The sequence below is a fragment of the Polyodon spathula genome, chromosome 12 (assembly GCF_017654505.1).
Source record: "Polyodon spathula isolate WHYD16114869_AA chromosome 12, ASM1765450v1, whole genome shotgun sequence".
In the NCBI taxonomy this organism is placed as follows: Eukaryota; Metazoa; Chordata; class Actinopteri; order Acipenseriformes; family Polyodontidae; genus Polyodon; species Polyodon spathula.
In genome coordinates, this window is record NC_054545.1 from 7,162,014 (window position 1) to 7,189,118 (window position 27,105).

Below are 27,105 nucleotides of genomic sequence, written 5' to 3' on the forward strand. Positions count from 1 at the left end.
AATATATTTTTATTGGGTGACTTTTTACTATCTGTTTTGTGCTAATACATAGAACATGGTGGTGGAATAGTGGTTTATCTGGTACACGCTGAAATATGTTTCCAATCCGCAGAAATGCAGGGGAAAACTACAATCAAGTAATCCACAAATGTCAACAACACTGGCTTTGCTTTTCTGTGTTCTTGTGCATGTTTTAGCCTTTTAGTTTTGTTCCCCTTTCTAAACAGAGGTATTCTTAAGGCAACACATCTTTTAAGTCCTGATTTCAAGAGTGACCTTCGTACTGTTGATTTGATGAACAGTGACACCTGTGCCTTCTGCCAGTTCTGTTGTCAATTCAACGCGTGTCTTCTTTCTATTCTTTAAGGATATTTTCTTCAAGTATTGCTCATCCTTGTTAGACAGCTTTTTGGGTCTTCCAGTCCTGTGTTTCTCCGTACTTGTTGATTGTGCTTCGGATACCATTCCTTGAAAATAGAGTGATGCAAGCTATTTCACTCAATGTTTTTCCTTCTTTATGCAAGTCAAGGTTGTTATAATAGTAGAAAACACTAGTGGAGGCTTTGAGTAAATTGTTGATGCTCATAATGCATCAGAGTAGAAAAATGCAACATGTGTGAGGTGTGTGTGTGTGTGTGTGTATATAATTATTTCATATATATATATATATATATATATATATATATATATATATATATATATATATATATATATATATATATATAGCATGTTAGAAAATAATTGCATTGCACCCCCTCTCTCTAGGCTTTACTAAATTTGCTGCAAAGTTACTGATTCCTAACTGCTCTGCAAGTCCGTTTTATAAATGTGAATTAATGTGGAGGGTTTGCGTCAATGCATGATCTACTCATTTAAAAAAGGAGGGCTTTGGAATAACGCATAAGCTGTTCCACTATTGAATTCCCCCATGCTAAATTTACCATGCGATAAAAATGCCATGATACAATGCAGCCCATGGGCAAAGAAAGACCCAGAGTAAATACAGAGAGGTTAGTGATTTGTGTGATTTGAATTTATTCTTTTTCTGTTATCTCATATTGTCCCGAGTAGGATAAGCCAGTTTTTCTTTGTAAAGCAACTAACTTTCATAACCATTCTTCTTAAGAGGATGCTCTCTGCATTGTCACAGCTTGCGTGATTGCAGTTCAATTTGCTCTATTATCCTAATTTTCTTAAATTGAAAATGATATTGATAGGTTAGTTACTTTTTAATGATTTGTGTACCTTTTGTTTATTGTAGATTTGCAGGTTGACAATTATCTTGAAGCTTGTTTTATGGCATTACTGCTGCTCCCCTTGTCTGCCTACCCCCCCTCCCCCAGTCAGCACTTCAACCATTGAGAAACTACTGAGTAGTCTGTTCAGTTTCAACATGTATTTGTCTGTCATTTGTATTAACAGGGGTTACATAATGCCAGCAGCCAGGGCACATTGTATGTTAAGTGTGATATATTGTATGTACAGCAGCTGCTACAGGTATCCAATTAAGAGGTTGCTGTATTGAACGATGCACCAGGTGGTTAAAGGTCAGGATTGTTTTGTACTTGTCATGTATTAATTTTGAATTACTGTAACTGATATAAATCAAATTATAATTTGGCCTTAAATGACTGCTCAAGAAAGCTGCTTTCGTAACATGCAGTCAGTCAGGGACACCCACCAATAGTGGTACTTTCACAGGTACACAAATTATTAACGAGGTAGATGACCCCTGTAAGAACCAGACACATCTCTGATGGTATGTGAGGAAATACAGATCTGAGCTTTTGTTGTGGGTGCAGACTGCCGTGTCTTTCTTTCTTCAAGAAGAACAGTAGCAACACACAATTATCACGTCTTTGCAGTGCACCTGGCTGCCTTTCAAATGCTTCAATACAGTAAAAGAAAAACAAACAAAATACAGAAACACATTACCTCCATGTGCAGAGCCTCACCCCTACCACAAACACCAACTGTATATGCATTTGTGTCTGATTAGCATCTATACTGTGCAGGTTGTGAGGCATATTAATGAAAACTGCAGTGATCAAGGTTAGTAGGATTTGAAAGATTGCAGGTTTTTATCAAGGTTTTAAATCTGCTAAAGGATAGGAGCATACCTAATTTCTTTTCTAATGGAGCACAGACCTTCACAATTTACTTATCAATATATTCTAGAGAGAAAAGACTGGAATTGCTAAAAGCATACTAACGTTGTTTTTGAAAATGCAGCCCTCAAATGTAGCTGAATTAATAGAAACAATTAGGGTATTAGATCATCTGAGTTATGGATAATTTTCCCAAAATACCCCTTATACTTACCTTAAGAAATCCCTTGTTTTCCCCACTCAAGGGTAGCTCAGAACACCAACATTTATTTGAAAGACATTTTAAGCTATTGGGTAATGGAAATTCATTATTTGATAATGGATATTATCCAATAATATCCATTATACAATAATGAATTTATTGGATAATGGATTTATTCAGGAGGCTGAGTGGTCCAGTGGTCACTGGTTCAAATTTCAGCTCAGCCACTGACTCATTGTCCCTGAGCAAGTCACTTTGTGCTCCGTCTTTCGAGTGAGACGTTGTTGTAAGTGACTCTGCAGCTGATGCATAGTTCACACATCCTAGTCTCATATCTTGTAAAGCGCTTTGTGATGGTGATCCACTGTGAAAGGCGCTATATTAAAAAATTATTATTATTATTAATAGTTTCATGGCAAAGTCATCAATTAATTACTTAGGGAAATATTAAATGGATTGCACAAAGACATGGTTTATCATTGTGCAGTAGCATCATTTGCTGATAAACTGTCAACAATGGCAATACAATTTAGTTTATAGAAGTTATGTGCATTCATAGGGCCTCATTCACTAAACTGCGATAAATGACCAGAATTACCGCATAGCAAGGGGAAGCCACACCATGTGCAAAAATGAACCAGCTGTAGCTCTGTTCACTAAGCTAATTATATGCACAAATAAAGTGTGCTAAATGATTAATTTGCAAGTTGTCACAACGTGTTATGAAAGGCTTTTTGGTGCTGAATCAGCGAGAACATCAACTTATTATACAGACACAACTTCAATGAAACATTAAGTACAAAATAAATGCGCTCCGTAACAGGTGGGCAGGGGTCTTGTCTCAAATCAGAGTCCCGCGAGACAGTCAAAGCAGAGAAAGTTATTGTTAATGGAAAATTTATGTTTAACTCTGCAAATCAAATAAATAATAGTTTGTTCAACTTGATCTCCCTCTGATTTATTTTCTAATACTAATCAAAAGTCAGCAAATCACTCGCTCAGTTGGTTTTTGGCAAAACGTCAGTTTTTAAACATTGCTGTTTGCTTGTATTTATAACTGCACCTCAACTCGCACTCAGTGTACATTCATTTATTGGACATTTACATTTTCTTTTGTATATTGTAAAACTATTTAAAACATAGCCTACTTAAATATCACAAGTACACAGTGACTATTTAAGTATATCAACATAGCCGAAAGTGTTGCATATACACCTGCCTCGTAATCTTCATATATCCCAAACTGTCTGAGGATGTATGAGTCTATTGTAACATTGGAACATGAGTCTCTATTGAAACAATCTTTAAAAATGCTGGAAACAAGAGTCATTTAAAATATACTGCGCTGGCTGCAAAAAACAAGCAAACTAAAGAAGTTTTTTAAAAACAGCCTTGAATGACATATTCAACAACATTTTCAAGGTTTGTAAACCTTTAAAATGTATGTTGACACATTGATTTCAATGACTGTGTAATTCCCATAGACTATTTTGCTGCTTTTAATCTAAAAATATTAAACTCATCAGTGTCCTCGTCGCTTACAACGCAAACAGACTCAGAATCGTTAATTTTTACATTTAAATATTCTTCGTGTGCTGCATACAGATCCTCTCGTCTGAGTGTGTCACTGTTAGGCACGGCTCCACAATTTGGGATTTTTCTTGCAATGATTTTTTTTTTTTTTTTTTTTTTTTCCAGAATTCACTATTAGTACTGTTGGTAGGTCAATAAAAGTATATGTGTAGTTTTAAAATATAGGTTTTAATGCGTATAAAAAACAACTCTGAAGTTGACTCCTCTATGAAAAGTCCAGCTCACTCTAAGCAGCAGCTAATTTATGCGTGACGTCACACCAGGACAAGCTCACCATCCTGCCTGCCGTTTTCCTGCATTACCGCTCACCAAAACACAATGCACCCAGAGGAGAGATACCATGGTAAATAGGTGTGTATTATATGGTTGCTCCAACACAGCAGGGCCATATATCTCTACGAGTTTCCTAAAAAGCTGGTACGATGCAGGCATTGGGTGAAGTTCGTAAGGAGGACCAAGGATTGGGATGCCAAGCCCAACAGCAGCTGCATCTGCAGCACCCACTTTACCAAAGACCGCTTTATTAATTTAATGATGTTCAAGATAGGTGCTATTAAAAAAGTGAAATTAAATAAGGATGCAGTTCCATCCATTTATCCGAATGATACCTGCAGGACAGCATCTTCTTCTTCTAGTAAAAAAGGTATTAACATTATTAATAAATAATGTGATAAAATGATTACGTTATGTCACATTCTCGTAAGCATTCCTGTGTAGTCTCTCAATTTCATCGGGACACTCCCACGTAACATAAATCTTAACATAAACTTCAACTTTATTATTATTTTCCCATCCAACCTGTGAAAATGCCTTAGGCTACTTTTATGATGTTGATGTAGGCTATATCAGTTTCTAATAGGCTACAAGTTAAGAATAAAGTATTATTTACTGTATAAGTAAGAATTATTATATTGATTTTTTCGGAGAAAGTTGTTCAGTAAGTCCGAAAAAGTAGATATCTGGTTCTCATGTTTTCATAAGTTGACACGTATTGCAGTACTTGTTTTGCTTGTTAAATTGTGGCTGATCTGTTGCCATGCAGATGCGCCGCACTCTGTGTCTATTGCTCCACTTCCTTTACCTGATGCAGAAATGCAAGCGCGGCTTCTTTTAAAAATCCTACAGTGAAGAAAGGAGAGACTGGCTTTACGAAATCGGTAAAGTCTGTATTCTTTTTTGTTTATTGTTTTATGTTTAAAGGGTGTCAGCCGACCGAGTGACTAAGAACCTTTGCAGCAAGGCACAGCCTACACAGACAGTGAAGGTTATCGGGTTGTGTGTGTGACGCTGTGTAATTGACTGTACTGTTATTTAAGTCTGGTATTACCTCAAGTAAATCCTATCACTATTGAACATCTTATTATAAAATGTAACAACAACTAAAACTTTCAGAATACTTCAGGCTCTATGTCGTGTTTTTACTGTGAACCTGAACTATAAATACTCAATTGTTTTGCAATGTGCCTCCTTGTTGTTTTGTATACTTCCTGTCAGTAACTGACCAGTTAAATACCTATGCGGGAGATAATTAGAGGTCTCTCACCTCTATTGAGAGTGGCGTAGTCGAAACATTCAATTGATAATTTAACCTCTTGTTTGATTAATAACTAAATTCCAGTAATGCGCTACACACGGATGCATAAATGCAACAATCAAGCGATATTCTTCAAAATAAATCTGATGTTGAGGGCTGTGGGGGTGAATCATCGTCCACATCAAAACTTCCACACAAAACATCCAACCGGTAACATCGCTTTCACTTTTGTCCTCCATCTGCTGCATTTGTTTACAGCAGTGAATGTCCTGGTGTGACGTCACTTCATAAGTAACACATGTGAATGAAACTTTCAGGACATGTACAGAAAGTTTTCTGCACTCAACAGTGTCTTATTGCACCCCACCTTACAAGTTGAACAGAACAGAATCCCACCATCTGGATGCAAAGTCCCCTTTTCATAGCTCTGAATGCGATCTTCAGTTGAAATGAATTTAGCTTTTTTTGATTTGTCAGCTGTCAGCATTTTTAATGTTAGTCATACACTGCAAGTTAATAAACCATCAATATCTAAACAACCATTTTAAGCTTCACGCCTCTGACTCAAATGTTACGTCATTGTACAGTATTGAACAAATTCTGGATGGTTCCTTGAGTGTTGAGCAGCCTGAATAAAGAATGGGTGCTTTGTGGTGTGCTATTGCATCTACAGTACAACACATTATAACATTATAATCAATGTGTATATTTTAACCTCTTGTAACAAATTGTAACAATATGGATTTATCTAACCAATATAGAGAAGACAGCCTCCTGAATGAGATCTTTTCAATGATAGGGTGTTTACTGTATTTCCCTATGGAACGGTACTCAGGCACTCCTCCAGTTCTGTTGGAATTTCTGTGTTTGTTTTTCTCGGCAGCTGGCGAGGATTTATTGAAGTTTAGAGAAAATCTCTGTTTTATTTGGATCCCATCATCCGAGTCAGGAAATGGCGACTTCTCGTGCTGATCATGTTTTTGTAAGGAACAGTTTAAATAGAAAACCTTTTAGAAACCAGATAGATTTGCTTTACACCTAATTAAACCTTGAGATTAATTACAGTTGTTATGAAAAATAAATAAATAAACAAACACAGACCTGTTTCCTAAATGACATGCCCTGTTAACTATGTTCATTCCCCATCAGAGTTTATTACGCTCGTGAGTGGCATTACTAATGGTTTGTTTTTTTCTTTCCGGTTTAGAGACAATTACAGCAACTTGACTTTCTGTCACGTTGCCTGGTGTGAGTCAAACAGTAAGGTATACTCCCTAGTGAGCAAATTATGTTGTCTGTTAATGAGACCATGAGATCAGGGATTTAAAGACCAAGGTGATTAATCTTAGCAGAAGCTAAAAATCCTTAATTCTCTCCCATTTGTAGTTCTGTGTACAGTGCAGGTGAATATACAGTATGTATGCATGTAAAACCAAAACTAAGTAAATCAACATCCAGAATAAGGGCTGTAAAAACCTGGTTTAGTCTTTCAAGAAGCAAAGTCATATTTTTTTTTTTTGGTTCCTGTTCTGTATGTCATCTGTTTAAATGTTTGCTTCTAAATCAGTTTGTGTAATCAAGGTCAGCATATACTGTATGATAAGGTCTGTAGTTAATAGTTAGGTGTACTGCAAATGGGTGAGTGAAGTACTGAGTGATGTATAGGAGTTGGGGAATAATAAAATAATGCAGCATGCACTCATTATTGTTTATTCTCTTCAGTATTTGGCAGGTGTTTCTTTTTTTCTGTAATTCTCTTTAGGTGCCTGTATAAGGCATATTTGGTGACTCTTCAATTGAGCCCATCAAACTATTTTAAAAGTAATGCTGAAATACAATTTCATATGATGATACTGCTAATAACTCAGTATGTGTTATGCATTTTTAATTCTTCCATGATCATAGTAATAATGAGAAGCTGGAATACCACTATTTTTTTTTCTTTTTTCCACCTTACACAGAGTGCCACTGTAAAAAAAAAAGTTATTTGATCACTGATCAACAGGAATTGTTTTTAATTGCTTTTTTAATACCCAAAGTGCAGCTTAAAAGTGTTAGAGAGTAGAATATTTAATGAATATTCCCAGCACTCGAGAATTACAGACAGTATGTTTCTAGCCCTTTGCCCTTCATTTCTGATATTCCTTTAGTCTCTTGTTTCATTGCTGCTTGCTTCATTTCCCCTTAGAACTGCACTCTTTGTGTATTAATTTGTCGATTTATTGTAAAAAAAAAAAAAAAAAAAAATTATAATAATTGTAATTAATGTGTCGACCTCTCCGGCTTTCTCTGCCGCCCCAGGAAACCTGCAATAAGCTTTGCCAGATGCGTTCTCATCACACAGAATGCAATTCCTTTCATGTTCTACTTCAATCCCCTGTACAGCCAATGCTACTTTTATGATATAGGACTTAAGGAACATGGAAAGGGTTTTCCATAACATCAGCTCCAATTCCTATCACTTGGTGTCTTGTAACAGACCAATAGTGGTAGGAGGAAGTATAAAACAAGCTGTTGGCCACTTAACTGTACTGAAATAAACATGCATTGCACTGCAATGGAACTTGAGAGGTGGAGGCACTACACAATGAACAGAAAATGCATCTGCTATAGATTGTAGGGGATGCTGCATCCAGCTCCAATAATTGCTATTGATTAATAATTGCACACCTTTCCTCTGGGATCATTTGAAAACGATATGTGATGTATAGGATAGCGAGTGTCTGCAGCTCTTAAATGCAGGTCTCGGTTCTTCTGCCTGATCAAAACTGTGGTCATTTCAGTTTTCCTATTACTATCAATATCTCTGTGTGAAGCTACTGAGATTAAAGATGGACTAAAGCAAAATCTCGGAGTTAACATGATTAGTTGTGGAACGTGACCTTTGCTTATTATCTCGTTTAGCTCATGCTGTAGGGAGGTTTACAGTGAATTACATACCCAGGCCGATTCCTGTAGCTCTTTTTGCTGATGCATCCGGGATCCCCCAACAGGGGTGGGTGATAGTTCTTTTAAGTACCTTTTGTCAAAGACCCAGTTCATCTGTTGGAAATGGTTGGAGGATGCATTACAGTAGTTACATATTCAGCCATTGAAAGCTATAGAGGCAATAATAATACTCCCTTTGGAAATAACATCAGTAGAAATGTACAACTGTCAGAAACTGCTTTATAGTGGAATGCTACACACAACAATATATTTATTGAGGTTTTCTGCCTGGCCTATTCAAAATATGTTTTTAAACATTCAAAACTATTTCCATGCACACCAGGTAAGCTAAATATGTGAAATACCTTGAAATATTGTCATTAATGCACTTATAATATAAAGACATTCCTCAGCATTTGCTCACTAGAATAGAAAGCACCTACTCTAAATCTACTTTATCTCACTTTTTTTTTTTTTTTTTTAAATTAACATTTCTTGCAATTGTGGGGTCCCGAGTGGCGCATCCAGTAAAGGCTCTCCGCGTGGAGTGCAGGATGCATCTTATAGCCTGCAGGTCGCCAATTCGAGTCCAGACTATTCCACTGCCAACCATGGATGGGAGATCCCAGGGGGAGGCGCACAATTGGCCAAGTGCTGCCCAGGGGGGGAGGGCTTAGGCTTACCGCTTTAAGCTGGCCAGGCGTCTGAGGGCTTGCCTGTAAGCTGCCCAGAGTTACTTTGTCCTCCAACACTGTAGCTCGGGGTTGGCTGCATGACGGGCCTGCAGAGTGAAAAGAAGCGGTCGGCTGACGGTACACGTTTTGGAGGACAGCATATGTTCGTCTTCGCCGCTCAAGTGTCAGCACGGGGGTGGTAGCGGTGAGCTGTACCTAAATACATTTGGCCATTTCAAAGTGGGAGAAAAACGGGGTCAAATCAGTTGGCGACTACTAAATTTAAAAAAAAACTAATTTTCTTGCAATCAACCCCCCCCCCCCCCCCCAAAATGAACACATAAATGGCAAATAGTTCTTCAAAAATATTAAAAAATGCAAAAACAGGGTTCATATTTGGTGTGGCTGAAAAAATACCTTCTAAAAGTTACTGTTGAGCTTACATTACAATTCCATGGGGAGTGTAAACATTGTGTCTGAAAGAGAGAGGAAGAGTGCAAGAGACAGGAGACGGGGGGGGGGAAACATTTGAGAGAAAATGGTGAAACCACAAATGAAATCCTATCTTGTCATTCAAACTGAACAGCTGATTACAAAGCATCAGTCAGTCATGTGTAGTGAATCTGTTCTCTTTTTTGGAGTAGTTTGGAGCTTCATATTGTGTAGTCTGTCCTGAGTAGCTCTATAGTGTTGTAACAGGGCTGTGACAGTAAGGTCTTCCACAGAACCAATTCTGTCAGCTTGTTTATCTCAGACACAGACAGGCAGGCCTGTGCCATCAGCTATGTAGAATCCTCTTCCATGCAGGACCAGTTTAGATGCTGAAAAAGGAAATCTGACTGATGTTGGGCCAGATGTCTCAGCACGTCTGTATGATTCAGCTGTTATTACACTATTGGCTGTGATACACAGATCAATCTAAGTGGGCCTATGAAAATGTCTGTCATGCTTACAGTTTTGGCCTCTGTTAAAGAGATCAGGTGCAAGTCCCTGGGCCTGGTTTTCATAACTTTCAGTACATAAACTGGTAAACACAGTCACAGAAAATATTGAGCCTTGCAGTCACTTATCACTTATGCCACCGGGATGTGACCATGGGCTGTGTGTATTTTCACTTTAGTAGTACAGGGCAGAGTGATTTGCAGTAGTAGAATGACATCTTTCACATTTTTCCTTCCTGAACCCTCAAACTTGTTTAGTTGCCAAGACAACCTGGAACCCAATTTTTTTTTCAATTCAAATGACAAAAAGAAAACTACTTCAATGCTTTGTTGGGTCAAAACCGTAGAAACGAGCCTTCATTCTACTGTATGTTACAGGTATACAGTACTACTGTACCTGCTTTTGACTCAAACTCACTCACTATTGAAGCTTGATAATATTAATACTAGTACTACTACCTCTAATAATAATAATAATAATAATAATAATAATAATAATAATAACAACAATAATAACAATGTTTAGTTACTTCTGAATTGTATATCAGTATTTTATTATTTTTTTCCTGTGGTGCTACTTGCATCTCTTTGTGTACTGTAAAATGTAATTAGAATTGCAGAATACAATATGAATCATTAATAAGCCTCAAACCCGAAAGAGAATTCTCAGAACTTTGGACATTAGAATACAAAGAGTTAAAATATGATAGCTTGTTTGTGTGGAAAAAGCCGAATAGGAAAATGAAACTGGTTTAAAAGTTCCCAAGGGACTTTTTCCCAAACTCTCGTCCCATTTTAGTGTTTCCTAATAAAGCTGTGTTTCCTTTTTAAATTTATATCCCCAGATTGAGGCACGAGAAATGAATTTTCTATTGAACAAACACCTTTGCTTCTGGAGGCTCTGTTAGGCCCACAGTCATACTCTCATTGTCAGCACTGAATGTGTTATCTAAAATTGAGTTTATTCTAAAATGGAAAAAGTAACCACTGAGCTCTGAACCAATGAATGCCAAGTGGAAATTAAGACCCTCCAGGCTGTGCAAGGTAATGAATGTGAAGATGATCAAAGTTAACCCCTTACCTTACCACAGCCCATCGTAATTTCAATTTCACCTTGCTGGAGTTTCCAATTAAAAATGAATCAACTGATGAAAACAGCATTTAGAACATTTGCTCTGACCATTTAAACAATTCATTAAGAGAATTACCTTTTTATTTTTAAATGTTCTTGAAGTAAGTCAATCTTCTATATTTTCAGAAGAAACAGTCATAGCTACACCATTTTTAAAATAAATGTGTCCTGTTTATTCTCAACTCACACTTTTGCCATTTATAAAGCAACGGCACCTACCTAAGGTGCATTCTTCGAGTGATTGGTCAAAATCCAATAGGGTTTCCCAAGGTTGGTTCTCTTCCAGTTGGTTTCTAAGGTTCTATATGGACGAGAGGTTGTAATGTGACTTTGCTAACTAAATCATGCATCTTTTAAACTGTGGACTTACATTAAACAAACAAGAATACAAAAACATAGCAAAGAAAACTGCCTTTGATATCAAAACATAGTATCCAAAATTTATCAGAAGTAATTTCAAAATAAATATGGGTCTGTTATGATTAACCTTGGTGAACCTTCATGCAAATGATAATCTTGTAATGTAGTGAATTTATAATTCTCTCTGAATTAAGACCACCCCCTCTCCATTCCCTATTCTAAACCCTGGGGATGTCACTGACAAATACCACTTAAAACAAAATAGCCAGCTGAGATTGGTCTTATTACCATCTTGTCATTTTCAAATAAATTCAGCCGCACTATGATAGAAGATTTTTGCGCAAGTGTTCTACCGTGTAATTCGTCCATCTATTCATGGGAATTCTTGTTAAAACCTGTCTCCAACTGTGATGGAAGTGTATGGACCTACCATTCTGCACTAAAGATCAACTGCAAGCATGCGCTCAAGGAAAGAAAAGAGGTCAGCTGGGCTCTAGTTTGCCCCTTACTCCCTGGTTTTATTATTCAGCCTGAATTGATAAGGCGTTTAGCAACAATGCTACAGTAGGTGGCTTATGATGCCATTAAATCGTTAGCCTTGTGGTGTGAACTGAGATACATCTTGTCCTACTTTGAGAATCCATAAAAGGAACCCTTTGCTTTACATGCATATATAAAGAGTAATTGGGAAATCTTCACATTTTAAATATTTGTGAAAAACCCCAGAGAAACATTAAAAATGTATAGAAACTTCTGTTTGCACTTCCTACGAAATATCCAGCCAGCTAAATAAACAGTTTTATTTGCATTAAAGATGAATTTTCTTTTTTCTATTATGTTTCCATGGATGATCACAAGGCTCCTTTTGGGTGATTTCCACTTCTTTTAGTTATTATATGTATGCTCTTGTAAAAAAAAAATAATAATCCAACAGTTAATCAGTATTTTATGGGATGTATTGATTTCAAAGGTACTTAAGAAATACCTGATTACCTGAACACCCAGCAGTCCAGTACTGGTATAACATGTTTGTTTCATGCAGAGGTATTGATAACACATTGTTTTAAGAAAAAAAAAAAACATGTTACTATGCAATTAAGTTAATTTCATGCTTATACAATGTATGTATTTATTGTGCTTTACTGTGGGGATTATCATGCTTTACCAGACTTCTCTGTATGCCCTACAGTGCTTGTCTATTCTTGATCATACTTTATCAGTGATTTCTAAATGTAATTCATGGCTGCATTTATAGTGAACATGTATAAGTGGTAAATAATACCTAGACCAAACAAAACATGCAGTCTTATATCATATGAACCTTTCTGGGTGATTTTAGGCTTGAATTAATCCATTTGCTGCTAATCAGGGAGGCGTGTGACATTAGAAAACATCTGTATTTGGGTTAGTGTTTTTACTGTTGGATCAGTGTAGAGCATGGGTCTCCAACCCTGGTCCTGGTGAGACCTAGTAGCTCTCCAGGACGGGGGTGGAAACTCCTGTGTAGAATCTGAACAGCAAGGTCACAGAAGCATGTTATTCAAATGATATAGAAGTGTTTAGGAGACAAGTCCAAGTGTGCTAAAGTGAAAGTCAAGCGCTTGTAACCAGAAGCTCACCGGTTCAAATCCCACCTCTGCCACTGACTGACTCACTGTGTGACCCTGAGCAAGTCACTTAACCTCCTTGTGCTCCATCCTGTGAATGAGATGTTAAATCAATGTCCTATTATAAGTGACTCTGCATATAATGCACAGTTCACAGCCTGCCTCTGTAAAGCTCTTTGTGATGGTGGTCCACTGTGAAAGGCGCTATATAAAAATAAAGATATTATTTATCGGATTATAGCCTGATGCAATCTGAAACATGTGTAGGAGGCTAGGAGTGACACAAATTTAGTGAAGACTGGTGCAACATCAAGGCAGTTCTTCATGTAGAGTATAAATCAACACACAAGGGTGCCCATTTTTTGTACGAGGACCCTGAAGAAAAAAATTGCAATAATTCTCTGGTCACTGTTGTTCACTTGCAATTGTTTGTGTATTGTCCTTTCTTGACCATTGTAACCTAGTGCATGTATAGTTATTTAAAGTACATGCTTCTAACCAAGCAAAAAAGGACAGGAATGAAACAGTTTTCCACATATGCCTTTGTCCGTCGCTGACAGTTACAAAGGCACTTCTATTTTGAATTCCCTTCAGCCATTGCTATTTAGCACAGTCTAAATAGATCTAATGTAGATTTCCCACCAGTGCAGTCAGCCATGTATGTACATTATGAAGCACTAGCTAATGTGTATAGTCAAAGCAGAACAATACAATTCTTCACTACAGAAGCCTGCACAGGAATTTTTTTTACTTGGAATAAATCTGAACAAAGCTGGATCTGTTTATTTTCTTTCTCTCACAGTCCTCCAGTTAGTCCAGGAGTTATGTATTTTTGTGATTTGCCTGAGGTGGCTCATGTAAGAAGTGTGTTTTCATTATAAATCCTGTGAGTGCGAATGAGATATGACAATGGTGGAGAATGACGCTTTGTCATTTTTGCTTCTAGGCCAGTGTAAGAACTTCCAAGGTCAGGTGTGCTGCCTGACTGCATCAGTAGGAGGCTTATTTGCAATTACTTTGTCAGTGCTCCTCAGCTCCAAACGGTTTTTCGCTACTCTAGGGTAGAGTGCTACTCCGATGGCACACAGTTTGATTTTCATAAGTATGCAGGTGCAGGAGCAGCAATCAATCTTAATACTCACAGCCACATATCATTTAATGGGGAAGGCTCGTCTGCTCAGTTCCCTGCGTTTACTAACACACATCTCATAACTGTCTCAAATTGACACTTATGCATGTTGTCTGTGAAAATAGAATCATGTCATCAGCATCAGACGTGGGGGGCTTGCATGGTTTGTGTCTCGCAACTTCCTCATAGCTTCGCTTGGGTTTATTTCAGAGGGTAGAGGTCAAGTATTAAGCTAAATAAGTAGCAATGTCCTGAAGAGACTGTTGAAAATACAATATCATAAGCCTGTGAATAATATTTTTTGTTGGAGGAATAGCCCAATTGGCCAAACTCAGGATACTGTCTCTCGCAGTCTCCCTTTTAATAAATTGTGTTTGATTTTAAATCCGAATCTGGTGCCATTTGCTTCTGTACAATCCTGTAGGAACTGTCCCACACAACCACCACAAAAGTTGAATCCACTCACCCCTTAATCCTCCCCCATAATTTATGGGAATAGAGATTTAAGGATTAGAGAGATATTTAGTGGAAAAGCAGAGATATAACATGTTTTCTTAAGCCCCAGAGTTATAAAAGTGCATTTTACATTATTGACTATGTTTAGGCTGAATAGACAAATGTCCTAGTTTTCAGTGGATAAAGTACCGTAACACTGACAATTAATATGGGTATAATGTACATCATTTAACTGTTGAATAATTTTATAGTGAATTAGAAGTTATGCTTAGTCACTATGTTGTAATAAAATAAGAGGACGTGGCGGTAATGGTTGACTCGTGTGTCTTAGGAAGAATGTTTAGCTTGGCTATTAAACGTACATTAAACATGTACCCAGGCAGCAACCCTAGGTACAACAATGAACCAAACTGACAAAAAATGAGAAGAACATTGAAAAAAAAAATAGCACATATAGCAGTCTGGTTTTACATACTTTGATTTCCACTAATCCTTGACAACCTAATGTTTCTTTAGGTAAGGAGCCCAAGACTAATCAGAGTGCTAATCAGAGTCTGTGAAACCAGACCTTAGTGTGTGTGTATGTGTGTCTATATATATATATATATATATATATATATATATATATATATATATATATATATATATATATATATATACATACACACAGTACCAGTCAAAAGTTTGAGTACACCTGCTTGAAACCAGGTTTGTTATGATTATCTATGCTTTTAACTGTATAAACTTGTCTATAAACACTTAATATATACATATATATATGAAGAAAGTGATTGTCTCTGTCAATTTATGCCAACCAGCCGGGAATGTTCCAGCAAACCTTTATCCGTTTGATTCAGGACTGCAGAGAGAACTTGGTCGCACACCTTGCGGTTTTTCTTATTGATCCACACTACTCAAGTTTTCCGAGATTGAATTCATTTGATTTATTTTATTGAACAAACTTAAAAATAAATAGATATAAATATTTCTGATCCACGTCCATGGCATGTTTCAACTTTTAGTTTTCATGGTGCTGCGAAAAAAAGTGCGTTGTTTGTTTGTTTGTTCTTTATAAGAATTTTATATAAATAAAATGAACTGAATTTTGAAGATAACAGGAGTCATGTCTGTCTTTTAAATGACACGGTGAGAGTGTGGCCAATAATACACAGTTTTGATATGATACTATTGTCTTGCTTTGACCAGCACCTCATTAATTACTAAGCATTGGATTGCACATATGATTTTTTCCTTTTGGCTTTTGACACAAGACATATCCTCTGGTTTCTGCTCATGCCTATGCACCTAAACCCAGGTGACTGGTTAAATTTCATTGGCACCAAAGATTCCTCAGGTAATCCTACCTTATTGTCTTCCAAATGGATAGATTATGATGCCCTTCCTGGGCAATCTACTGCTTGGGAAACATAAATCATGTGTCAGGGATAGTAGTCTTTGGCTTGAGGGTTTCACCATGGATTTCTGCAATTCCAACCAATTGGGATTGTTGTATTTTGTCTTTCTGCTAGTGCAATTGCTAGAAGCAGCAAATCAATCATGATTTAGCAAACACAACTGAAGTGGCAGATATCATCAATATAATCTATAAAGCATTTAAACAATGACATGTACAGTCATACAGGACTGAGTGGCAGATAAATCCATAGTTTAAATATATATTTGCAATACATCTATTAAAAAAAAGAATCCACACACTCAGTATGATAGTACAGTTTTTCCTTAATGTATTCTGATTTGTAACCTTGATTCATATTTGAGAGAGAAGCCACACACTGTACTGCATAAGCCAATAGTAAATAGAAAACAAAACCATCTTCCATTCACTGAGAAAGCAGACACGACACATGCCTACAGTTTTCTCATTCCACATATTTAGCTATTAAATGTATTTAAGTTGAGGTTTTAACCACTGTTTAACCAAGTGTTAAGCTTAAACCACCCTGGACTACATGCTGTGCCAGTGTAGTGTATTAGCCTGATGTCTGTGCATCAAACCAGTACTGCTCCTGAAACAAGTCACGTAGCTGCCTCAGGAACACCCATGCGCAGGACTGATACAAATCTGTGCATGCAGATGTATTCTGCCGAATTCAGTCTCATCTGATTATGTGTACATTTTTTGATATATTTTCTGTTAACCCAGAACTGAGCTTTAGCATTCTCCTTTGTCTTCCAAAAAAAAAAAAAAGAAAATAAACACTTTCCTGTAATATAAAAAGGACTATGGAATTGCAAGACAATAAAATCTTGGGTAAAAATAATGGTCACACATGGTTGGTTTCTGCATATTCAGTTGTTTAATGTATCTTCAGTTCCTGTACTTACGTCAGCTCTAAATATCTGGGCTATACCAGATCTAAATTGAAAGCTCCATTGCCTATGATACATTAGCCTACTGCCCAGACGACAGGCTACGCTACACAAGCTACAAAGCCAGCAAGCTAATCTTCACTGAAGCAGCCATAAGCTTTCAGTTGTCGTTTAAATAAGCCTCTCACAGAGAGCACTGGAAATGAGTGAAAAAGGGCAAGACAGGATATTTGGATGTGTTTCAGTACTGGGAAAATGTTCTAATAGATACAGTTGTAGAAGAATATTATAGATTAGCACAAGATGGAATGGGTAGACACATTTTGTGTATGGTAGTATTTTAAATGGGATATGGCAGATAGAGAACAGCTGGGAGAATTATGCAGTTGCTACAAACTCAGCAGGGAATGTTGATATATTCAAATCAATTGAACTAACTAAATAGCATTAAGAAATGGAATTAAGAATGAAATCTGTATCTGTAAGAGGGATATAACAGGTATGGCTTTTACTATACCTTGCACAGATACAGACAGTTTATAAATCTAAGTTGTTTTATTTTGTCCATGTATTTTTGTTACATTGTGTAATAATAATTTTCACTGTTGCATTCTTTGATTTGTTGCCAGTTAGAAACACTAGATTTTTAGCTTCATTAAACAGATGTGTAGAAAGAGCCCAGATGACACAATCACACTAATAGCAGGGGATTGAAAACTGTGGCATTCAGGGAATTGACTAGGAGGATTCTGACAGAAATATTGCACAACAAAAAAAAAACATTGTTATCCAAATGTGAACGATTTGTAGTATTATCTGTTGTTGTGAAATCAGACTTTAAAATACCTTCTTCTGATACAGTCAGTTTTATAATACATACAATTCTATTTTGTAACCCTTGGTTCTAAAATCTACTTTTTGAATATGTTCTATTAAAGTTGTATTACATTTTTTACCTTGCCCCCCCCCCCCCCCCCCCCCCCCCCCAGATTTATTTTTGTTCAGTTGGTTATTTATTGATATCTTAATAAGAGTACAGCCCTAGCAGAAATGTTCATCTTGAAGTCGAGAAAGACTAAAGGATTGCAGGGTAATGAGTAGAATTTGTAACATACTGTAATGTTGGGATTCCTTCATAAAAGGAAATGTAGTGTTATGTAGTGTTTCCCAATGTTTTATATTGCATATATATTTTAATACAAAATGAGTAACTACTGCAGAAGTTTTGTCCCTTCTCTTCCCTTGCAGGTTAACTCACAATGTGCTTTCAGAATCTGTCTTTATATTCAATTTTATGGTCAAAACATCATGCTTTCAAATAGCCCTTAGTAAAAGATGTACCGTATAATCCCTATACAGTTATTTAGTAGACCAATGCTTTTGTATTGTACTTTTTTTCTGAATATGTTTCTTTAGAAGTCAAATAGCAGCAATAGTTTTACAATTCAAATTATTATATTGTTTTCATAATGTGTATTCTGTGGACAGTAATTAATTGCCCAGCACCCCAACACTGTATAATGTCACCTATATTTAGCACCTGATAGGAAACAATATCCAAAGGATAATGCTTAATTTATACTGGTTTAGAAAATCTTTTGGTTAACCAATTTATTATATATATATATATATATATATATATTATATATATACTATATATATATATATATATATATATATATATATATATATATAATTTAGCATTCTACGTAAGATAATCTAATTTCTCATTAGATCATCTAAATGTTGTTTACATATTATCGTGATTAATTAATGAGAACAGACCTGTGTAAACAATTTCAAAATTAATTTTTGGTATTTTATATTAGATATTCAAATACATTGTATCTCTATTACAAGTAAAGCATATTGTTCATCTTTACACATTTAGAGGGGTTGTAGAAAAAGGCTGTAAAAACTTCATCTTGTACTTAAACCAAATAAGCCTTTTAAAAATGTATATTTTGGTAATACCGGTTCCAATATTGGACACAACAAGAATATTACATCTTCTGCAGTTAAAATGGTTCCATTAGTTTATGTCCTAATCTCATTTTTCACAGGATGTGGAGATTCGAACAAATGCAGCCTTGTATCTACCTCAAATCAGTGAACTCTTGAACAAGGTCCCTCGCGAAATGCTGCTGCTTTTAAAGACTAATGACCTTCTGCGAGGCATAGAGACAACACTCCAGACCAGAGCCAATGCCAGCTCCTTCATCAACATGTCCCGCTGCTGTGTTAGGGCCGTGGCTAAGTATGTATACTATGGAATTGTCTTCAATTTTTGTTTTGTTTTATTTAATCATTTAGGCAAAACACACACTGTAGTGACACAGCAAGAAACCAGGTTAGGTTTAATCCTATAATTATATAATGTCAAAAACACATTCATGTTAGACTGAAGTAACACCCAGATCCATCAACATGTATTTTTTCAGAAAATACGCACATGGCTCTGATACATTTTAGATTATTATTAATTTCTTAGCAGACACCGTTATCCAGAGCAATTTAGAGCAGTTATAAAGTACAGTAAAATCAGTAGAAAATAAGATCAAATTCAAATAAGAGCAAAATAAAGAATACAGTAAACAATTACATTTAAGAGTTAGCTACTAAGAGCAATTAAACTTATAGTAAAAACATTTGCTTATATGAGTAAAGTCCATTAAGAGCACATAGTAAGTACGACAAACGGATAATTTAAAGTAAGAGCAATTACAAAAAATGTGAATACGGATACCTATAAGAGTAAAATCAAGCACAAGATGTGGGAAATAGTTATAATTAAGAGCAGTAGCAGAATACAGCAAGGTATGGAGCAGTTGAGTGCAAGTACCATCTGATGCAAGTACTGGTACAATTGGGTGCCATATAATCCAGTGTGGCCGAGAGTTGTGATGTTTACAGATGATGTCTGAACAGGTGAGTTTAGAGGAGGTGGCAGAAGGTGGTCAGGGACTGAGCAGTCCTGATATCCATGGGTAGGTCGTTTCACCACTGAGGGGCAAGAGTGGAGAAGGAGCAGGCTCTGGGGGGTGGGGGAGTGGGGGGGGGGGGGTGATAGTCTGGAGATAGGAGGAGAGCAGAAAGGTCAAGACAGCGGTAGGAAGTACAAGTTTGAATTGGATGCTATCAGCAATAGGGAGCCAGTGCAGGGAGTGGAGCAGCGGCGTAGCATGGGAGAAACGAGGACAAAGCGGGCAGCAGAGTTTTGGATGAGCTGGAGCGGACAGATAACAGAGACAGGGAGGTACCCAAGAGGGAATTGCAGTAATCAAGGCGGGACAGTACCAAGGCCTGAACTAGGAGCTAAGTGGAGAAGTCGGTGAGGAAGGGGCGAATTCTGCATATGTTGCTGAGGAAGAAGCAACAGGAGCAGGCCAGATAAAGATGTGCTGACAGTAGGGGAGGGAGCGGTCGAGCGTGACAGCAAGGTTCTTGGTGGATGGGGAGGGAGAAATGGTGGTGGATTCAAGAGGAATAGAGATAGAGATCAGCGGTGGGGGAGGAAGAGAGGGGGAAGAAAAGGAGGTCTGATTTGGAGATGTTGCGTTAAAGATGATGTGAGTGCATCCAGAAGGAGATGGCCAAGAGGCAGGTAGAGCTACAGGTGGAAATGTCAGAGTCTGAGGAGGACCTGGGCATCATCAGCATAGAAGTGATACAAGATGCTATGAGAGGACCCAGGAAGTGGGTGTGGAGAGAAAAGAGGGAGACACCTGTCAAAAGAGAGCAAGAGGCAGTGGGGAAGCCATGCGAGGACACCTGGTACATGCAGTCGTGAGGTAGGAGGAGAACCAGGCAAGAGCAGTGCCGGAGAGTCCCAGGTCAGCGAGGTACTTGTGAAAATGAACTTGCAAAATTAAATTATTATTTTCTGGCAGTACTAGAAAAACAAACATTTGCACAAAAACAAAACTACAGGTATTGTAAAATACTAGACATTTAAAAAAAGTTTACACTGTACGGTGTATTATTGGTTTATAAAAAAAGTAGTTTCATATGGTTCTCTGTAAATGCAATGACAGTCAACAGCTAACTCTGAGAGATTAGATGTGGATTTATATTTAGACGCCATAAATAAGATGGATATACCTATATGTAGTGTGGTAACGTGGCTGCTGGTCAAGGCAGACAACGGCAGGAATAGCACTCGCCCAGAGACAGACTTAGTTCAGCGCACATTTATTCATACAGATAAACAAAAAGTTTAATCAAAACAGTGTAACAAAACTAATAAACAAACCAAATCAAACTTGCATTGGTGTACTAACTTCACTACGATCTAAACTATCAGTCGGACGGCTAAGCCGTTTCCCACACAGAACCTTTTGGGTTTTTATGGAGAGCTACACAGATTCACCTGATCAGGTCTCTTCACAGAGACAGTTTCTCCCAAACATTCTTTCTTTGTTCTTTTTATAGGCTGTGGTAATTGACAATCAATCATTTGATTACCACCTGGCCACATTCCACACTTTTCAATAAAACAATCCCACCATTCAACCCTTACACAATCCCCATACCAATTAAATAATTACATTCACCTGTGGTTGTGCATAGGCAACCACAAAACACATTTAATTAGAGCCAGGTGTTTTCCATCCTGGCCAATTCTAACCCCATGGCATTCTGGGGGATGTAGTCCTGTATCAGCCCCTGGACTACATCTTTCCTACCCCTATGCCACAGTAGAAATAAATAGCGATTTACGAGCATATTTATATTATTTTCTTTGCTGTGCAAGTATATAATTTGATCTGTTTATCCACAGAGATGACAGCTATGAGAACTAACAGGTGTAGTCAAGAGTGACCATCTTTAAATTAACACTATATTGTTTGTTCCTGTTTTTCTTATCATATATTTTAGAAAAAGCTTCCAACATTGCTCTGTTTACTCATAATGGATTTCACTATGCATTCATGGCATAATACACTGGCTTAGGGCACCCTACTAATAGTGAGCCTATAGGTTACTTCCACGTTATTATGAGCAGAGAGAGTAAGATGAGATGATTTAATGTTTACCTTTTTCCCCACAGTCGTACGTAAAATAATGCAATACAAACAAGGCAAGCTGTTTGAGTAACACACAGAGGAGTAAACCTGTATTCTACTTCATATTTATCCTTGCAGCACTATACTATGTGTATTGGCAAAGGTAATAACTCAATCCCAGTGGTGGCAAGATATACAATACAGCTTTTATGACCCCATTTGCGCCCTTTCATTCACTGGTTTACACAGACATGACTTGTACTCTAATATATCCCTGCGGAAGTAAAGCAGGACCTCTTTAGCAGAACAGCTGAGTATATACAGATTTAAATGCAAAGCATTGCATTTTTTTTGGCCCTGTACACTGCTTTCATTTGTAAATTGATCTTGCATGACGATATCTGTGAATTATCAAACAAGTCAGAAACTACAGTCAATAGGACCATGTGTATCTAAACCTAAAGCATGTACTGACACATTTTAAGGGAATCCTATATATCTTGGTGTATGCAATACAGATTAGCACCTACCTAGACTACCATGCAGGAGAGGAACAGGCTGGCAGGCATTTCAAGAAAACTTTGATGCAGAAAACTGATTCAGGATTTTGGGACATAGTTTGGATTTGATCCAGAATCATCTTAACCTTGGTTCTTTTTGAAGGAGGTGGAATGACTGATAACATGCTTAAGGCTGTCTTCTTCCCATTTCTCTTGACTTTGCTTAATACAAAAATATTACTGCCATAGGCATAAGCACTTCCCACATTCTAAGACCACTAGCTAATCAAATAATGCTTCATAAAGCAAGATAATGCTTCTTGTCATACAGCCAGGATTTTTGAGCAGGAGACTGAAGAGGTTATAGTTTAGACCTTTATTTCATAGAACAACTTTGAGACCTTCTAGGATGTAGTGTTCATTGGCATTATAACCATCTAAGTGACATTCTGTAGCTTGGTCTTGCAAAGACTGTCTCCTAATTTGAAGCATGCTCCATCGATTATAGAGTTTCAATGCCAGAGGAGCCCACACTCAACACTGAGACATTCATATGGACCAGTTTCAAACAGTGTCAAAAATTGATCTTCAGAGACCAAGCCTATAGGCATTTTGATTTCTCATGTTCAGACTAAACTAAATTTTGATTCAAGTTTAAAATACTGCTCCTTTCATTTTTTGAGTAACTATATATATATATATATATATATATATATATATATATATATATATATATATATATATATATAAAGCAACCATGAATACCAGTGAGCTTTCCAAACAAGTCAGGGATAAAGCTGTAGAGAGACACAGAGCAGGAGAAGGGTACAAGACAATTTCAAAAGCGTTGATTATCAAACTGAGCAGCTGGGCAAAGAGGAAACTGGTACAGGATGTCTCTCTGAAGCCAACAATGACCTTGAGAGATCTGCAAGGTTCCTTGTTTGAGATGGGTGTCAGCTCTGGAGTGTTTGAACAAGAAGATAATTCATGTTCTTGAGTGGCCCAGTCAAAGTCCTGACTCGAATCCAGTCGAAAATTTATGGTGAGACATATGGTATGGTGACCTGATTGCAGTTCATTGACGATCCCCAACAAACTTATCAGAACTGGAGCTATTTTCCAGTAATTAATGGGAAAAAATGTCACCGTCCTACTGGGCAAAGCTAGTAGGAACCTATCCAAAAAGACTCATAGCAGTAATTGCTGCAAAAGGTACTTCTACCAAGTACTGACTCAAGGGGCTGAATACTTATGCAACCAGTAAATTTCATTTTGTACATTTTCTTTGCAAGTTTTGCTGACATTTATCATCCTCCTCAACAGTGTTTAGTTTAACCACTACAGCTTTGAATAAAAAAATAAGTTTGTTTGAAAACCTACATATGTTATTTGTAATTCAACAAAATGTGACATTATTGGTAGGGGGTAAATACTTCTGCAAACCACTGTATATATGGCAGAACTTTTCTCCTGCTTGCTAAACATTACATTTAATGAGATTGAAAAATATGACATTTTAATGCTCTTGTGAAGCTCAGTAAAGAGTCAGCAGAGTGAATGTGGTACTCAGGGGCTGATCATTCCAAAGAGTGGGTGCTACACATGATAATGATGTGCACAACTCAGCCTCGAGCTACAGAGTGAAAAAAGCCTCTACTTGCTGGCTCTACGTGACTGCAGTGGAACACATTACTAAACTATAATGACTTTTCATGTCTAACTCCAGCTTCAGTTTCCACATTAAGAGAAATGTGTCCAGTAGCAAGTACCAAGGGAAATGCCCATGTATCTGCTGGTCCTGTTCCATGGACCATGGAGTGGAAATAACATCTTTTTTTCTTGTGAAGGCTTTAAGGAAACTAATTTCCATTACATGTTAGTTGTTAGTTGTCATGACAGGTTTAGGAGTGACACCCTTGAGCGGTTTTTCATGTACCCCTGCGGCAGTTAGCCACACTGTGAGCGTCCCCATATTTTCCTGTCATAATGCTTCCATCCTGCCTGCTGCTACAATTTACTAGTGCAGGTTGTAACATAAGGCTCCCAAAATAGGCTCAATGTAGTTGCCCATACTGCAGTGCAATGAGTCTTCTTTCCAGCCAGTAGTGAACTGAAAATGGTGTTTAGACAAAGTACTCAATTAGTAAATGATGTTGCTATCTTTTTTATTGTAACTTTAACAGATGAAATGCAAATCTACAGAACCATGCAGTAATCATACATGTTATTTTATAACTCTGTGGTCACACTAAGGACATTTGTTTTTCTTTTCTATTTTGGAAATTGTAGAGATTTGAGCCAGGCTAAGCTTTGCCTGCTCAGATCAAACACACATCCTAAAGGGCAAGATTTTAAATCAGAGCCTTTGCTCCTAACTCTTTTGCAAAACATACAACTTCATTTCAGGATCTCTGATGATGACAACCACTTAAACAGAAAACACATTGCTGAGAAATTGCCTCTGTTTGAGTACTTGCCTAAACCTCAAACTGACAGTTGTACCCTTTTCAACTGCCTGTTTGTCAGCCTCTTTGTTTGACTGTTTCTGTAATAGTTTAGTTTATCCCTGGGGACATTAAACACTGTAAATGCATGACTTCTGGTCCAACAAAGGTTCATATAATTTCTTTATGGCAGCATTTCCTAGCATTAAGACCTACTGCCAGAAAGTATTTTTTGAAAGTGTTGGCCTTTTATTACAGGTATCATGTCACGAATAAATGAGTCTGAAAGGCAGAGTAGTAACAATGGCTTCACATAGCAATAAAACAGTGTACCTGTATAGTGTCTTAAGATGTTTACATAATATGTCTTTTTTATCATCAGATATCAGAAGAAAAGATCCAAGTCCCGCTACAAGAAAATGCAAATCTCTTTCTCTGAAGCGTTTACTCTCTGGCAAATCAATCTATATGAACTCCTGCTGTGGATTAGAGGGTCAGCACTGGGCAATTGGATTGGTAGTTTTCTGAACCGCATTCACTATGTACACTGAGCTGGAAACAAGACTGGGTGCATATCGTTTTATTTATTGTATATTATTGTTTTAAGTTTCATATCGGCAACTAGCTCTATTGCAGATCACATGTCCTTCCATTTCAATGTACTGTGTTTTTGATACTCCTAAAACATTATGGTTATTTTTCAAAGCATACCGGTTGGTGGAAAAAAGAGTGTTGAAACATTCATTCTGTATAAAGCATATATTTTACTTACAAGTGTGCCTGTTTTAACATCTTTTTTTTGCTCATATTGTATCTGTTGCATATAAATGGAATGTTCAGTCATACACCAGGCCGACCTGCCTCACTTTCCTTCAGTGTGTGGGGTATGCAGCCCAGTGGTCTATTAATCATGTCCCCAACTCATCTCTTCCCATCTTGTGTCCTATATGTAGTTTGTAATGTAACATAAAAAATTGCCTATAACCACAAACATTTGTCATTACTGTGTGATTCTTTATTGCTTTTCCTGCTGGGTTGTATTTTTATCTTTTGTAGAAACTGGTCCTTTAAAATGTGCAGATGTTGATTGAAAGAGGTATGGTGACTAGATTCATGTGCGATGCTTTGTAAAAAGTGTTCTCTTGCAACTGTCAGGTAATCTTTTTTAAGTTAAAAAAAATATAAATATACACGTGTTTTGTTCTCTCCAATTCAGGCTGTCTAGTTATGTTTCCTCACTATAGCAACTCCTCATAACAGCTCAGGGGAAATCCACAGATCTGTGTCCTCAGATCTCCAACCAAGCCAAACAACTCTTTATACAGAAACTTGACAAAGGCTGTCAACGGCTTCCAGCCCCTAGGGTGCAAAGGCCAGAACTACAGGTGGCTGCTACAGCTCACTAGCTACCTGTCGAGCAGAGGCTGCTGAAATGTGGTGAGCTGAAGCAGTACGTGGTGATTTTACCTTCCCAAACTACAGAAGTGTCGAGATTCCTAGGTTAAGAGTTTAAGCAGTCTGCACAAGCTAGGTGGATGTCATCAGAATTTGCAGTGCAGCTGGAGAAGGCGGCTGAGGCAAACAAGAGGTTTTATCAGTTTTCCTATATCTTAATTACAGTTGACCTTTGAAGGCAAACATAGCAGGAGTTTTAGACGAATGTCTGGACTAAATAAAACATCCATCCATCTTGATCAACGCATAAGGCACAGAGCTGCCAAATTTAATCATCTGTGCCAATCTAAGTAATGACACTGTTCTGTTGCCTGTTATTTTGAAAATAAATAAATAAATAAATAAATAAATAAATAAATACCCCCCCCCCCCCCCCCCCCCCCCAGCTTTTAACGTATTGATGCTTAAAATTGAGAACAGAAAAGCACATCTGAGTAGCTTGGTAATCTTAGTATTACCCACTTTTAACAGTATGTTCGAGATCAACTACTGCAACCTTGCAAAGGGGATCTCCAGATTTGAGCTTCAAAGGAAGGCCTGTATCAGGTGAGCGAATGGAGATCCTTCAGTAAAGCTGGGAACAGTTCCATGTATAAGCATTCCTTCCCCTAATTATAGAACCCCATCACAGTAACCTTTATAGAGGTATCTTTGTATATTGTCCATTTGCCATTTGGCTAATCATCTCTGGAGAAATCCTAA

The 27,105-nt window shown here is 37.3% G+C and overlaps 1 protein-coding gene across 3 annotated transcripts in view; it reads left to right on the plus strand.

Moving 5' to 3' along the window:
• adck1 (aarF domain containing kinase 1) overlaps nucleotides 1–26,169 on the plus strand; it is a 121,502-nt gene extending 95,333 nt beyond the window's left edge. For 2 of the 3 annotated variants that reach the window (XM_041265854.1, XM_041265855.1), the window contains 2 exons: nucleotides 19,059–19,252; nucleotides 25,331–26,169. In XM_041265854.1, coding sequence (XP_041121788.1) covers nucleotides 19,059–19,252; nucleotides 25,331–25,499 — 363 coding nt within the window. In that variant the 3' untranslated portion in view covers nucleotides 25,500–26,169. The remainder of the gene's footprint in view (nucleotides 1–19,058; nucleotides 19,253–25,330) is intronic. The other variant, XM_041265856.1, reaches the window with a different exon arrangement.
• The last annotated feature ends 936 nt before the right edge of the window (nucleotides 26,170–27,105 follow it).